At 54.0% G+C, this 12,936-nt stretch overlaps 6 protein-coding genes across 6 annotated transcripts; 2 read left to right on the top strand and 4 right to left on the bottom strand.

Moving 5' to 3' along the window:
• Positions 1 to 540: 540 nt before the first annotated feature.
• On the bottom strand, positions 541 to 1,452 carry F5144DRAFT_586384 (uncharacterized protein). The gene has a single exon (XM_066789753.1). It carries the CDS (start codon positions 1,435 to 1,437, stop codon positions 661 to 663), a length of 777 nt encoding a protein of 258 aa, XP_066638987.1. The 5' UTR covers positions 1,438 to 1,452; the 3' UTR covers positions 541 to 660.
• A 1,306-nt stretch (positions 1,453 to 2,758) lies between these two features.
• On the top strand, positions 2,759 to 3,730 carry F5144DRAFT_520512 (nucleoside phosphorylase domain-containing protein; the record flags this gene model as incomplete). The annotated part of the gene is made up of 1 exon (XM_066786701.1): positions 2,759 to 3,730. A coding segment is annotated over one exon (972 nt), but the record flags the coding sequence as incomplete, so codon positions are not given.
• F5144DRAFT_392147 (ankyrin repeat-containing domain protein) lies at positions 3,731 to 5,121 on the bottom strand. The gene is made up of 2 exons (XM_066784725.1): positions 4,502 to 5,121; positions 3,731 to 4,435 (listed from the first exon to the last, which is right to left on the bottom strand). Exons 1-2 carry the CDS (start codon positions 4,750 to 4,752, stop codon positions 3,829 to 3,831), a joined length of 858 nt encoding a protein of 285 aa, XP_066638985.1. The 5' UTR covers positions 4,753 to 5,121; the 3' UTR covers positions 3,731 to 3,828.
• A 138-nt stretch (positions 5,122 to 5,259) lies between these two features.
• Positions 5,260 to 7,942, bottom strand: F5144DRAFT_392141 (general substrate transporter). The gene is made up of 7 exons (XM_066784724.1): positions 7,558 to 7,942; positions 7,232 to 7,421; positions 7,011 to 7,164; positions 6,749 to 6,912; positions 6,215 to 6,657; positions 5,816 to 6,133; positions 5,260 to 5,745 (listed from the first exon to the last, which is right to left on the bottom strand). Exons 1-7 carry the CDS (start codon positions 7,587 to 7,589, stop codon positions 5,514 to 5,516), a joined length of 1,533 nt encoding a protein of 510 aa, XP_066638984.1. The 5' UTR covers positions 7,590 to 7,942; the 3' UTR covers positions 5,260 to 5,513.
• Positions 7,943 to 8,845: 903 nt separating this feature from the next.
• F5144DRAFT_660662 (glycosyl hydrolase) lies at positions 8,846 to 10,613 on the bottom strand (the record flags this gene model as incomplete). Its single annotated transcript, XM_066793267.1, has 2 exons — positions 8,846 to 9,438; positions 9,527 to 10,613. 2 exons carry the CDS (start codon positions 10,611 to 10,613, stop codon positions 8,846 to 8,848), a joined length of 1,680 nt encoding a protein of 559 aa, XP_066638983.1.
• Positions 10,614 to 11,774: 1,161 nt separating this feature from the next.
• Positions 11,775 to 12,882, top strand: F5144DRAFT_520507 (pectin lyase fold/virulence factor; the record flags this gene model as incomplete). The annotated part of the gene is made up of 2 exons (XM_066786700.1): positions 11,775 to 12,242; positions 12,333 to 12,882. 2 exons carry the CDS (start codon positions 11,775 to 11,777, stop codon positions 12,837 to 12,839), a joined length of 975 nt encoding a protein of 324 aa, XP_066638982.1. The 3' UTR covers positions 12,840 to 12,882.
• Positions 12,883 to 12,936: the final 54 nt, after the last annotated feature.

The following is a 12,936-nucleotide window of genomic DNA, read 5'->3' as shown; positions in this document are numbered from 1 at the left end:
CTTAAGGTGCAACTTCCGTTGCTAACCCTGAGTTTTTTGCCATAGTCAACCCTGGTTTTTGCCCAAATTTAAGGTTTCGTCCCCAAACGCTTATTGGTCGTCCCGACCACAGTGCTCCACACAACTCGTTCCACTCGAACACACGTCGTCCCTCCGTGTTGCTTCAGTCGCTGCGCTCCTTTGCAAAGCCTCCCCATGGCATTCGTATGAGATGCGTGCAGGTGAATTCATTGTGGGAGATGTTAAAGTGCATTGCATGTTGAAGTGTTTTAATTAAATGTTGCTCGTAATACTAAACTAAAGTGGCTCGTTTGATGCACAACTAGTGTTGTCGTATGAGGTATGATGGAGGCTCACTACGTTCGCACGGGGCTCCGCCCCATACCCCGAAGGTTTAGAAAGGAATCAGCTAGGGAGGAATGATTAGTGGTTTCGTATGAGGGGAATGTTAGTAGTTGGGATTAGCAAGGTTAGGGTTACTCCTTATTCAGTTCTAGTCCCGCGGGGTACGGGGCGGCAGCCCTGTGTGAACGCAGTGAACCTTGTTGATACTCATGTGTCTTCACTTCAAGATTAAACTCTCCATCTCTGTTGCTGCTATCACTGCGAGTAAAATAAAACATCGTGATACTTCACTGTCGAGTTCCCACTCTACTGCCGTCAACGCGACTTACAAGGGACTTTGATCCACTCGTCCTCGTCATCACTGACACTGCTATCCCTAAGTCGGTCATCCTCCACATCACTGCTCTCAAACTCCGCTAAGTCGAGCATCCACGATCCCTCATGCAAAGGTACAACGTTAACCGTTTGGAAAACCTCTTTCAGATCCTGGTAAGTAGCCACTTTACCAGACGCTGCTGCTATTCTTTGAGGATCCAATCCTGCAAAGAGCACCCCTTGACAGCAGTGACAACTCCGTTCCAGTACCCTCCGATAGTACCGCAGCACCAGCTGACAGAGCTCCTCGCAGTTCTTTTGCTCCGCTTGTCGCTGAATCTCAAATCGAGCAATCCCCTTCCCAGGGACATCACACCACTCGCCAACGAGAAACAAGTTGCAGTCCTCCCTGTCTGTGTCGCCAATGACAAACTCATCAGACTGCCTTCCGGACACCGAGAACAATCTCTCATCTGTGAGAGCCTCCCGACTCACAAACATCACCATAACCTCCCGTCGTCCACGCCGTGACTGTAACCATCTGATACCGTGCAGCACCGCTTCCCTCAACAGCTCCGCGTCCAAGAACGTACAGTAGCATTCCCATGCTACATCACACCCAACACAAGCCGCTTCCAGGCCTATGACCAACTCCTTGGTATCCATCACTAGGGAAAGTAAAGTGCTCTCCTGTCGTCGAGTATATGACTGCCGTTGCTTTAAAGGTATCCTTAGGGATGTCGTTCCTACGTCACAACTGTTGGCGCTCTGCGCCATACTAAAAGAAAAAAAGTTTGAAAGAGTTCAAACCGTCTACCGACAAACAAACTCCGTTTAACTTCGTCCCTCAGTGGATAAGTGGGACCCTCCCACTAATCCGATGCACTGATTCGCCCACTCACCAGTCCCACTCATCCTTCGTGTGCATCCAATAGAACACATCGCCCCACCTCCACTCCCTTCGGTCGCTCTGGTTGGCTCTCTCGCTATCCCCAAATTTGTGCTGGGGCACTGGGGACAGGCGGCTTAAACAAATTATAATCTGAAGCCGCCATACTTAAGAATGAAAAAACAGCGCTAACCCTCGCTTTTTTCACATAGTCAACCCTGACATTTGCCCAAAATTAAGGTTTGGGCCCCAGGGTGTGATTGGCTCATCCCTCGCATCCGTTCCACTTATCTCACTCCGTTCGTTCAGTCTTCGTCCCTCAGACCCCTTCGCTCGTTGCACTCGCTTGGGCCGCCCCATGGCATTCGTATGAGGTGGGTGAAAGTGGATTCGACATCTTTTGTTTGTTTTGTGGTTGTGATGTCGAAGCTTGAAAACTAAAGTGGTGACATATGAGTATCAACATGGCTCACTACGTTCGCACGGGGCTCCGCCCCATACCCCGTTTTATTAGAAAAGAATAAGCTAGAGGGTAGTGTTCAGTGAATAGTTTGAGTAGGTGTAGTTCTGTTGTCGTGACAGTTTCGGTGGTTGTTAACATGGTCTGAGCATGTGCACTAATCCTGGGATTGGGAACATTAGGCAATAACAAATGCTCGTCTCTATGATCATGGTATCTCTTGTCCTCCCTCATCACTCTTGTTTACATTGTCACCATTGGCATTACCCATAACGAATTCAACCTTGGCACGACGATGCATGAATCTCGGTGTTGCTAACTCGACGTTCCACTAACATATCCATTTCTCCCGAAACAACCTGCAGATCAAATGTCTCTCCATCCTGCTACTGTACAAGTTCCTGGTCAGTGTCTACCACACGACAGGGAGTCGAACGAACTGATGACGTACCTTGCGATCAAGAAACTTGAATCATACACTCGGCAAACCCTTCCCCCATTTCCCAAACAAGTTCACAGTTTCCGAAAAAGCCATGTCCGCGCGAGAAACATCTTCGCCGTGCTTCGGAAGCATAGTCTTTAATAATAGCGGCTCTGGATACCAATTAAACGGTGCGGGAGGAACGCAGAACATCAATACCGGAAGCGGAAACCAATTTTTCGGTTCCAGTTTTCACTCTCCGGCGACGTTTAGTCATGTTTCCGGCAGCCACGTAGCAGGGCATCATCAGCCCCCCGTCAGCGACCCGATGAATCAGGCTCGGCCGCAGCGCCCAACCACGCGCCACGACTTTGAGATTGCCGTGACTTGCGCTCTCGATATTGAGGCCGACGCCGTGAGCGCCCTTTTCGACCGGTTCTGGGACGACGAGGGCCCGCCGTACGGCAAAGCGGTAGGCGATCCCAACGCCTACAGCACCAGCACCATCGGTTGCCACAACATCGTCATGGCCCACATGCCTGGGATGGGGAAGATCAATGCCGCCAGGGTCGCGAGTGGCTTCCGAACGAGCTTTCCCAACATCAAACTCGCTATCGTAGTGGGTATATGTGGTGCCGTTCCTTTCAGTCCTCGCGGGGACCAAATCGTGCTAGGCGACGTTATCATCAGTGATGGCGTTGTCCAGTACGACTTCGGGCGGCGGCTACCAGAGGGGTTCGTTCCCAAGGAGGCGGTCCACGATTCGCTAGATAAGCCTAGTGTGGAAGTACGCTCTCTCCTTCACAAGCTCAGGGTTTACCGCCACCGGAAGGAATTGCTAGGTAGAATGGTGAAGCACATGGGCGACCTTGGGGCCAACCCAGACGTAGCCGCCGTGTATCCGGGAACAACACAAGACAAGTTGTTTGAAGCAACCTATCGCCACCTTGCCGATGGGGAATCATGCGAGCAGTGTGGTTGCTCTGGTGCCTTGGTACCGCGAAGCCGCTTAAAGGAACAGGACGGCCCGCAGCCTGTTGTCCACTTCGGCTTGATTGGATCGGGCGATACGGTGATGAAGTCGGGCCAGGACAGGGATGGCATTGCACGGAAGACAGGTGTTATTGGGTTCGAGATGGAGGGTGCTGGGGTATGGGATACTTTCCCCTGCCTCGTGATCAAGGGTGCCTGCGATTATGCAGATAGCCACAAAACCAAGGTATGGCAGCGGTACACTGCGGCAACAGCGGCGGCGTGCATGAAGGCCTTCTTGAGCTTCTGGGTTTCTCAGTCACCGAATGCAGAGTGACTTTTATGGGAAATGGCTCAAGACATATTAGGTAGATCAGAACAAAGAGTCAGCGACGTCCGACTACGGCCCTCCTTTCCTCTCAGTGTCTAATATACAGCTCCGCTCTGCCGCAGCAAGTCGCGGATCTCAAAGGTCTTGGCCATGCTTAGCGGTCTCTTCTCCGTATCAGAGACAGCGTTGGCGTCAGCCCGGTACAAAAGCAGCAGCCGCACGACGTCGATATGTCCATTATGGGCTGCCCAGTGGAGCGCCGTCCACTGGAATCGGGTGCGCATCGAGGGGTTAGCACCCTGCTCCAGCATCCTCTTCGCGTCATTGTAATGGCCCCCAGCTGCGGCGCGGTAGAGTGGGAATTCGCCGCGGGAATCAAGCACGTTGAGGTTCGGGTCAACGTCCACGCGAGGCAGACGCCCCCGTAACTCGTTCACTTGGCGCTGGAGGTCGGCGATACTCTCCAAGGACTTGCCAAGCCTGGTGTTGAGCTCTGCGGCGTACGCCTCCGACGCGCGGAGCCTGGTGTCCAAGTCTCGCCGTTGATCATCAAACGTTTCATGTTTTTTGATGTGGCTGTCGAACTCTTTTCGCAGTTTGCTGAACTCTTTATTTAAGGTTTTCAGCTGGTCGTCGACCTTGGTGCCAAGTACAACTTCGTGCTGGGGGGGAATAGTATCATCGGGGTGCACGCGTGGGTCCCTGTTAGATAGGTAGAGGTAGACAGATCAGCCACGTGTCGCTGCGAAGTAGATGTCCTAAGCTTACATTTCGAATATTTCCCGGAGGAGGTGTCTGAAGAAGCTGCTAGGAGATGGGTACTTTTGCTGATGGAACTGCCTGAAAATGCTGAACAAAACGGCATGGATTTTACCTCTTATTGAGGTTGGGAGTTGAGCCTCGATATTGAAACCCTCAGCTGCTAAAGCTGGGACAGTTAGAAGTCTAGAATCCAGCGGGAGGCTTTCATCCAATGATTTAACCGAGGCAAGATTCATTTCAAGGTGGAGGTGAGCCATTGGTGCGAGTTCGCAGCTTGAATCCCGTGCGTCGCCCTACATTCTGGACCGGAGCCACGTTACTGTCCATATTCCCAGGTCGCAGCAGGCAATCCGGTGCGCGGATCGGGCGGCTCAAAATAGGTAGGTAGTCTTATGCAGGTCAGTCCAAGGCGCCGTTGGGAGTTGCCCCTGGGATTTAGCGCGCCGGTTCAATGTTACAGGTAGGTACCTAGGTAGTGCTTAAATCGGAGTTTCTTGGTTGCGTGCGTGGGTACCTAGTATTGTCTAATATCCAACAAATTAAGCTGGACGCCAGGTACAACGTATAATATTTAATATTCCACTCGAAGACTTGTGTTGTTTTGTGTGTTCAGTGGAAACGTTCGGTTTGCGGGGGATGCGGGTTTTTCTCCCCCACGCCTGGATTTGTGCCACCACAAGCTAACGGTAGGGCCTCAATGCGCAAGCCTACCCCCCCTCCTGCCCCTCGAAAGGGGGTCCATGAATGGCAGATTCCGTTTCCCACCCCGGTTGACAACACGATAACTAGCGGTCACAGAAATGGGAAACCGCATACCCAAGTCGGGAGGATTGACCGTCAGGACTTAGACTTTAATACTCGTCTTCATTAACACTAATTTATTCAAGGCCCTGTCTAGGTACTTCGAAATCTCTACCTGGTAGGTACCAAGGTTATTGCCCCAGCCCGTCCCTCCTCGATATCCATTGTAACCCACCAAGTAGCGTGTTTGAACTCCGACCCCGGGCTGTTGAGGTTCTCAGACCGATTCCTTCTTGGGGGCCATCTCGAGCGCGACAGACTCGGGCTTGTCACCGAGCGGTAGGGGTGCGGTGGGCTCGTCAATAAACCCCGCGCCTTTGGCGACATGGTCGACGTCACCAAACAAGACGTCCATCTGCTCCAGGGTAACGTTCTTAGTCTCGGGGAGGCAAAAGTAGGTGAACAATATAAGGAGGACATTGGTGGTCATGAAAAAGAAAAAGACTTTCCTGTTTTTTACCCCATTGCGGTTAGAATCAACGTATAGATATTCGGCCCAGTACAGGGGGCCGAACTTACAGGCCTTCATTCTTGAAGAAAATGGGGAAAAACTGCTGGAAGATGGTGTTGGCCACGCCTTGCATCTGGACCGACATGCCTGTGCCCTGGGCGCGAACGTGCATTGGGAAGATCTCAGCCGTGTAGATCCACACTACCGCGCCCCAGGAAGGCTTGAAAAAGAAGGCAAAGGCGAAGGCGAGCGTGGCGATTCCGATACCAACACCGTATGTCTTGGCGCCGTTCACATCGGGCGTCGTCAAGCCGACGACGCCGATGAGCATGGTGCAGATGGCCATGCCGGCGGCGCCAACCATGAAGAGCCACTTTCGCCCAAACCTACAAAATGGGAAAAGAGGATTGGTTGGTTAGCCAAGGGCATGGAGTTCGAGTGAGGGCGACGGAAACTGGGAAACCTACCGATCAACAGTCCAGGTTGCATTGAGCGTAAAAATGATGCTTAGCGTGCCATTGAGAGCATTGATCAAGTTGATTGTGTCGACGTTGTTGAACACCTTCTGGTAAATCGTCGACGAGTACGAGTTGAGGGTGCCCTGGCCGGTAAGTTGCTGTCCGACGTTGATGATAAAGGCAAGAATAACACGCTTGCGGATGGCCTTGTCTTTGATGAGGGCCAGGTAAGCTTCGCGCTTCCGGGGAGCCGTCTCGTTCTCGAAGGCAATGGCCTCGCGAATGCTGAGGATCTCGGCGTCGACTTCCTCTTCGGTCGACCGCACTCTCATCAGTGCCGCTTTTGCACCTTCGTAGTCATTCTTCTTGGCGATGAGCCAGCGCGGGGACTCGGGAAGGAACGGGAGCTGGGCGCAGATTATGAGCGGCATCATAAGCTGAAAGATGACGACCTATTGCATCGTGTAAGTCAGTGCAAGCGCTTCATCTAGGGTGGCCGCGATTTATGGATATTCCTGCAAACTCGTCGAGGTTTCTGCTTACCATCTTCCAGTCCCAGTGGCCCAGGCTAGCCCGGTTCCTAGCACACGCGAAGTTGATCCAGTAGGCGATGAAAGATCCGACGGAAAAGAACATTTGCCAAAAGGTCATAACCTTTCCTCGGATCTCTGACGCGGTAACCTCGCCGATGTAGACGGGGCCGGAAGCTAATTTGACAGACGGGGGTTAGATAACCGACAGAACCCCTTTTGCTATAGCAGCGTGTACCCCGACGGCGGTGCCGTGGGGACACATGTAAACTCACTCGTAGCAAAGGCAGTTCCGACGCCAATGAAGACGCGACCGACCATAAAACAGGCGAGGGACCCTTTCGCGGGAGGGAATGTCTGCAGAAAGGTGGCAACCACAGTAATCAAGCAGCCGAGGCCCATGCCAAACCGACGGCCAAAGTAATCGGACTATTGGTAAGAATACCGCACAAGGTCAGCGAGTCTCCCGCTGTTCCATATGTGTGCCGTAACATACCGTAGGGCCGGCGAAAAACCATCCCGTGACGATCGCGCCAACAGTATAGACAGTGTTGACGAGGCCAACCATGTAAGGGTCGGGATTGCCCATGGCCGACTTCCAGTTCTCGGAAGCCTGCACCGAGTTGAAGACACTCGAGTCATAGCCCAACAGAATCATGCACCCGGCCGCCACGAGCCCCGAGTACCTGGAGACGACTTTTGTTAGAAAGATTGAACAAGTTGTCTCTCAAAGAGAAGAAGCATCCTGGCCGTAAAGAAGCGGGAAAACCACGGCCAGGCGGGAATTCGTGACAAGGACATCACTTGCCGGGAACTACTTACCAGTTGTACCAAACCTGCTTGGTGAGACCCATTTTAGGGAGGCAAGGCAAAACGCAAAGACGATGCTAAGAGTCTAAAAGTGAGGGGGGGAACCATTCGATGGCAAATGGCAAAGAGCACGGAAAAACCTGGGACTTATACATACCGGCGACGACATTGTTTTGGGCGGTCTCGTGCGGGCAGGACCAGGCCCGCGAGGACCTTCAAAACACCGAGCTTGTGATCAACCTGGCATGGTCGCCGTCGGTCGAATACGACAACCTCGGCGACCCCCACATGCATCGTGTAACCAGGAGAGTTTCCAATATCCGACCCGGTACCCGGTCCCCTGCCGTATCCCCCCGCCGGCCATCCATCCACAAACATGTGGTGTCGCTGAGACTGCTGAGCGAACATGCAGCCAGCCAACCCCGAAGAGAGGGGTGCCTGAGCACTGATTGGGGCGAAAACAAACCCCAGGACTAGCCCCGGCAGTGCGTGTTTAGCCTGAATCTGTGCCCGCAGCATCAAAGATCAAGAAGCAGCTCATCAACCCGAGAACATTCTGCGTGCCGCTGATTGGGGCAAAAACAAACCCGAGGGGCTGGCTCTGGCTCTGCGGGCGCAGGATGCAGTCAGCTAGTGAACGACGGCACGACTTGGCAGGTTGTTGCCATCCTTTTTGATAGGGGCAAAAATAAAAAATACACGAAAAGGCGTTGACTCTTTCCTGGTTATTCCCCGCTGCCTGGGCGAAGGAATGGAACTAAGCAGTTAGATGCTTGGCTTCTAACAAGCTCGCGCTCCTCCGCGAGATGATACCCGACTGACTTTGGGTTTCAGGCCTAGCGCGCTATGAGTCCGATGACACGATCGTGATAGCGAGAGGGAGAAGCGCGGGCGAGGTGCGCAAGGTTACCAGATGGCCAGGAACACGCGCCACGGGGAGTTCGATTCAGGGGTAATTGGCAATGTTCAGACCATTAATCACGTTTGGCAGCGCGAGTAAAAATAAGCACGGGTAAAAAGTCGACATCCAGGTTGTTGATTTTGATACGGTTATGATGAGATCATGAGACATCATTGATGGAAGTAAGTGCTTCATGTTCACAATGGATTTGCCGACTCGATGCTATCAATTAGTCGCTGGGATGGAGTGAAGATAATTGCATTGCCTTTCTACCATGTAAGACAATACAGGGTACTAAATCTATTGATCGCATCCGATACTATTTTCACTACCTGCGTCATGTTCCGTCCGAGACATGCCCCGTCTGCCCCGCCAACTCTGTAAACGGGAGGTGCCTGATCACAAGGACCTCTCGACAATGGCAATTTCGCTAAAGTCTGACGGGTCTAGAACGGGCTCGCTCTTCCCACACGCGTAGATCCCAAACATGGTGCCGGTGAAAGCACCACCCACGGGAGGGTTGATGGTAAGCATCTCGGCAGCGAAGGACACGCTCTCGCTAACCTCGCGCACCGACAACATCAGCTTATAGTGAGTGGGCGTTGTCTCGATGGTCAGCTTCACGGTGTCATCCTGGGTGCCGAGCTCCACTCCATGGTCGAGCAAGGGATATGAGACCTTCAGCTCGCCGTTCTTCCCCGTTGGCTGACGCGCGACGATGGTCCGTACCACTTCACCTCCTTCCGGGATCTCCACCATGCCGATGCCGATGGACGCAAACGAGTACTGGTTCCACCACAGTACCACGCCCGACTCATACCCGAGCCTGCTGGGGTTGAACTGCATTTTGGTTTGGAACGTCTCGTTGTATCCTGCCTGCTTCCGCAATAGCAGCGCCGGCGACTCAGGGCTCGTTAGCTCGTAGCAGTTGCCATAGAGCCTAAGATAACCGGGCCGTTCCGTCAAGGAGTAACATTTTTTGATCGGCGTGTCTGCCCCCGCGTTAGCTGTTGCTGTATATTCTTTGCCATGCAACGTGGCCACACGCCGGACGAGATCACGAGAAGTAACACCACTCACTCTTATGATACCATCCCAACTCCAGGTCCGGGCGCGAGAGATCCGCCCTCCAACGCACGCCGTCCTCTCCGGCTACCTGCCTCTGCACAACCGGATCCCTCCCAACCGTCTCCAACGCCACATTCCCACCCCCATTAAACACCGGCCAATCATCCACCCAATCCACCTTGACCAAAAACGTCTCCCTCCCCAACTGCGGCTCCGCCCACCTCCCCTCATCCACCCTCACCGGCCTCACCCCCAACATCACCCCCCACCACCTCCCCTCCCCATCCTCAAACACATCACAATGCCCCGTCCTCTGCACCTCCTCATCCGGCCCATTATACCACAACGCCTTGCCCTGGCCCTCCCAGGGCCCGTACGGCCCCGCCGTGCTGCGGAAGCACCACTCCTGGTGGCCCGCCTCGGTGCCGCCCTCGGCCGTGAACAGGTAGTAATAGCGGCCGCGGCGCAGGGTGTGCGAGCCCTCGGCCACGCCGAACGGCGAGGCGCGGATAACGCGTGGCGGGGTGAGGGTGCGGCCCGAGGCGAGGTCGATCTCGGAGATGTGGATCGCGAAGTCTTTGAGGGGGTGGGGGCCCGGGGTGCGGCGCGCGAGGCGGACGGTGGTGGAGAGGTAGACTTTGCTGGGGGTGGTGGTGTCGTCCCAGAAGAGGTCTTGGTCGAAGCCCGGGTTGTCGAAGTAGATGGGTTCGGACCAGGCCGCGTCGTTGAAGATGTCGTCGGTCCAGACGTAGAAGCCGCGCGGGAAGATGCGCTCGTCGGCGGTGGGCCGGTACCGGTGGTACACGCCGTTGGTGAGGTACCAGCGTTTTTCTTGGGGGCGGTAGCGGAGGGTGCTTGCCCATGAACCGGCGCCGGGCTCGACGGTGCGCATGTCGATCTGGCTGCGGCGGTTGAGGGCGTGGCCGATGAGCTTCCAATTGATCAGGTCGGTGGAGTGGTAGATGGCGGCGCCGGGGAAGTACTCGAAGGTGGATGTGGAGAGGAAGTATTGCGTGAGCGTCGTCTCTGTAGCTGGTACGACGCAGACGGTTGGGTCGGGGTTGAACCCACGGATGACGGGGTTGGTGAACTGGCTCATGTTTGCTGGTGACGATGGTTGGTTTGGAGGCTTGTGACTTCAAGTTGGTAGGAGGATCCGTTGTGAAAATGTGAGGCATGAATTACAGATTTACTGCACGTGTATACTATAGGTACCATAAAGGGGGCTCGATGAGGATCACTGTAAAATTTCAACCCCCCACGCCCGCCTCAACCCCGGCCGGATCTCATCATTCCATCGTGGCGTCTATCTCCGGTGTAAGTTGATGACCCGCGTCCCGAGCCCTCGGACAAAACGGGTCTTCCCTTTTAGCCTGAAGCCACGTTGACAGCTGTGTGCGTCAACTAGTCGATATCTCATCCTGTGTCAACGTTCTTTGGTGATCAGTACGGTTGGGTGACGTGCTTTGGCCGGGGATACGATCCATATCGCGGGGTGTGCATGTTGCAGCACCTCCGCCCAGTCGGGAAGTAACAGGACCTATTCGCGAGGGGCTGGGTTCGGTTCCCCTCGGTTTCGCACCCGGGAGGCGAGGTTTCTCCAGCAATCACAGGACGCCCCCTCGCCGGGGTGGAGTCCGGGCCCGATTCCTTCGCCCGTTGCCAAGATCCCGACACATGCCGGGGAGACATCGCTCCGTCTTTACCGAGTTCGGCCCCGTAAAATGGCATCGTGGTGTTCCGGGGAGGGGGGCATGGCTAATCAACCGCCCTAGGTGCATACCTACCCAGAACAGCTAGATAAGAAGTTCTCTAGATCAGTGAATTTGAAATTCGCCTGCCCCAGGAACACCCGAGACTGAATTTGGAGAAGATTGAGTCTGCCCAGGCTGCTAGTGCACCCGACACTCTCAAGTTTCCACAACAGTCGCCATTAGTTACCTTGGCTATTGGTGGAATATCACCGCCGGCATCTAGTCTCTCTTTTACCTCCCCTCCTGGCTTAGCAAATCTCCATTGCGGTTCTAGACGTCAGTTTTCGTGATCGGGATTTTGGTGTTGTCGGACTGGAGACAAGCGTTCGAACGGGAGGCATACGCTCATGGTCGCGAGTATCTGAGGTATAAAGCCGCCGACCAACAATCCAGAGATACTTGAACAACGTCACAATCCCGGTCCTGTGTGCCCATCGCCATTATCTCGACAAGGCTTGCCATTTGTTCCTGCGTGGTGTTTCTGCAGCAGCATCGTCACTTTTACCATGCATCTCACCAATACGCTCGCTTCGGCACTGCTTCTCGCAGCATCTACGCTTGTCGAGGGGCAGGCTTGCGCCAAGTGTGATTTGGAAGCGCATGGTTTCGCCTCCCTTAATGGGGGCACCACGGGCGGCAAAGGCGGCCGCATCGTGACGGCCAAGAAACTCGACCAGTTGATTAAATACGCGGCCGCAACGGAACCTCTCATCATTCGCATTGATGGCATGATCAAGGCAAAGCCTTTTGGTTTTGAGGTGCCCGTCAAGAGTCACAAGACGATCATCGGAGTCGGTGCTAGATCAGGTATCAATGAGGGCGGCTTCAACATCAACAGCCAGAAAAACATCATCATCCGGAACCTCAATGTCCACGGTACCTACGATGGCAAAACTAACTGGGCCGGCAAGGAAGGGGACTTTGACGCCATCCAGGTTGACAATTCCACCAACATCTGGATTGACGGGAACCACGTGAGTAGCTTTCCTCTCATTGCATTCTCAGCCTTAGCATCTCAGGGGACCAAGGACCCACGCTGACAACGCTTTTTCTTTCGATCTTAGTTGTCTGAGATGGGAGATGGCCTGATCGATCTGCGTAAAGACACCGATTACGTGACCGTGTCCAAGAACGTCATTGCGAAACACAACAAGGCCTTCGGCATCGGCTGGACCCAGAATCTGGTCTCCAAGGTCACCATCAACGACAACTTCTTCCACTCGACAAACGTGCGCAACCCCAGCGGTGATGCCCTGAAATACGGTCACCTGTACAACAACTACTACCGCAACATCACGGGTTACGGCAATTATGCGCGGGGTCAGAGCCAGCTGCTCATCGAAACGAGCTACTTTGAGGACGTCTTCGACCCCATCGTCGCCGGACCCCACGGCCGCATCAAGACCAACTGGGTCAAATTCAAACGGTGCGATGGCGAGATCCACCTTGATGTGAAGGCCGACACCGTCTTCCAGGCTTCCGACTTTTACAACTACACGCTTGCCGATGTCTATGACATCCCTGTTGACGTTCCCTACAACGCTGGCCCCAAGGAGGATATTGGTGTCTAAACTGGTGGATATTGATGGTTTCCCTTTCCTGAGTACTTTCCGTGTCATTTAGCAGTTAGAAAAACATGGCCCCTTGGCGATTGAAACAAGGGATAAT

Source organism: Chaetomium tenue (assembly GCF_020726465.1).
Source record: "Chaetomium tenue strain MPI-SDFR-AT-0079 chromosome Unknown F5144scaffold_7, whole genome shotgun sequence".
In the NCBI taxonomy this organism is placed as follows: Eukaryota; Fungi; Ascomycota; class Sordariomycetes; order Sordariales; family Chaetomiaceae; genus Chaetomium; species Chaetomium tenue.
The sequence above is the reverse complement of the archived record's forward strand: the minus strand, read 5'-3'. Positions and strand labels throughout refer to the sequence as shown.

Excerpts from the sequence above, each read along its gene's own strand:
- F5144DRAFT_586384 (XM_066789753.1), bottom strand. The coding sequence starts at position 1,437 with ATGGCGCAGAGCGCCAACAGTTGTGACGTAGGAACGACATCCCTAAGG.
- F5144DRAFT_392141 (XM_066784724.1), bottom strand. The coding sequence starts at position 7,589 with ATGGGTCTCACCAAGCAGGTTTGGTACAACTG. Across the intron at positions 7,165-7,231 it reads GGTTTTTCGCCGGCCCTACG|TCCGATTACTTTGGCCGTCG; the intron begins GTATGTTACGGC and ends TCTTACCAATAG. Across the intron at positions 6,134-6,214 it reads GCAACCTGGACTGTTGATCG|GTTTGGGCGAAAGTGGCTCT; the intron begins GTAGGTTTCCCA and ends CCCATTTTGTAG.
- F5144DRAFT_392147 (XM_066784725.1), bottom strand. The coding sequence starts at position 4,752 with ATGGCTCACCTCCACCTTGAAATGAATCTTGCCTCGGTTAAATCATTG. Across the intron at positions 4,436-4,501 it reads CTCCGGGAAATATTCGAAAT|GGACCCACGCGTGCACCCCG; the intron begins GTAAGCTTAGGA and ends CCTATCTAACAG.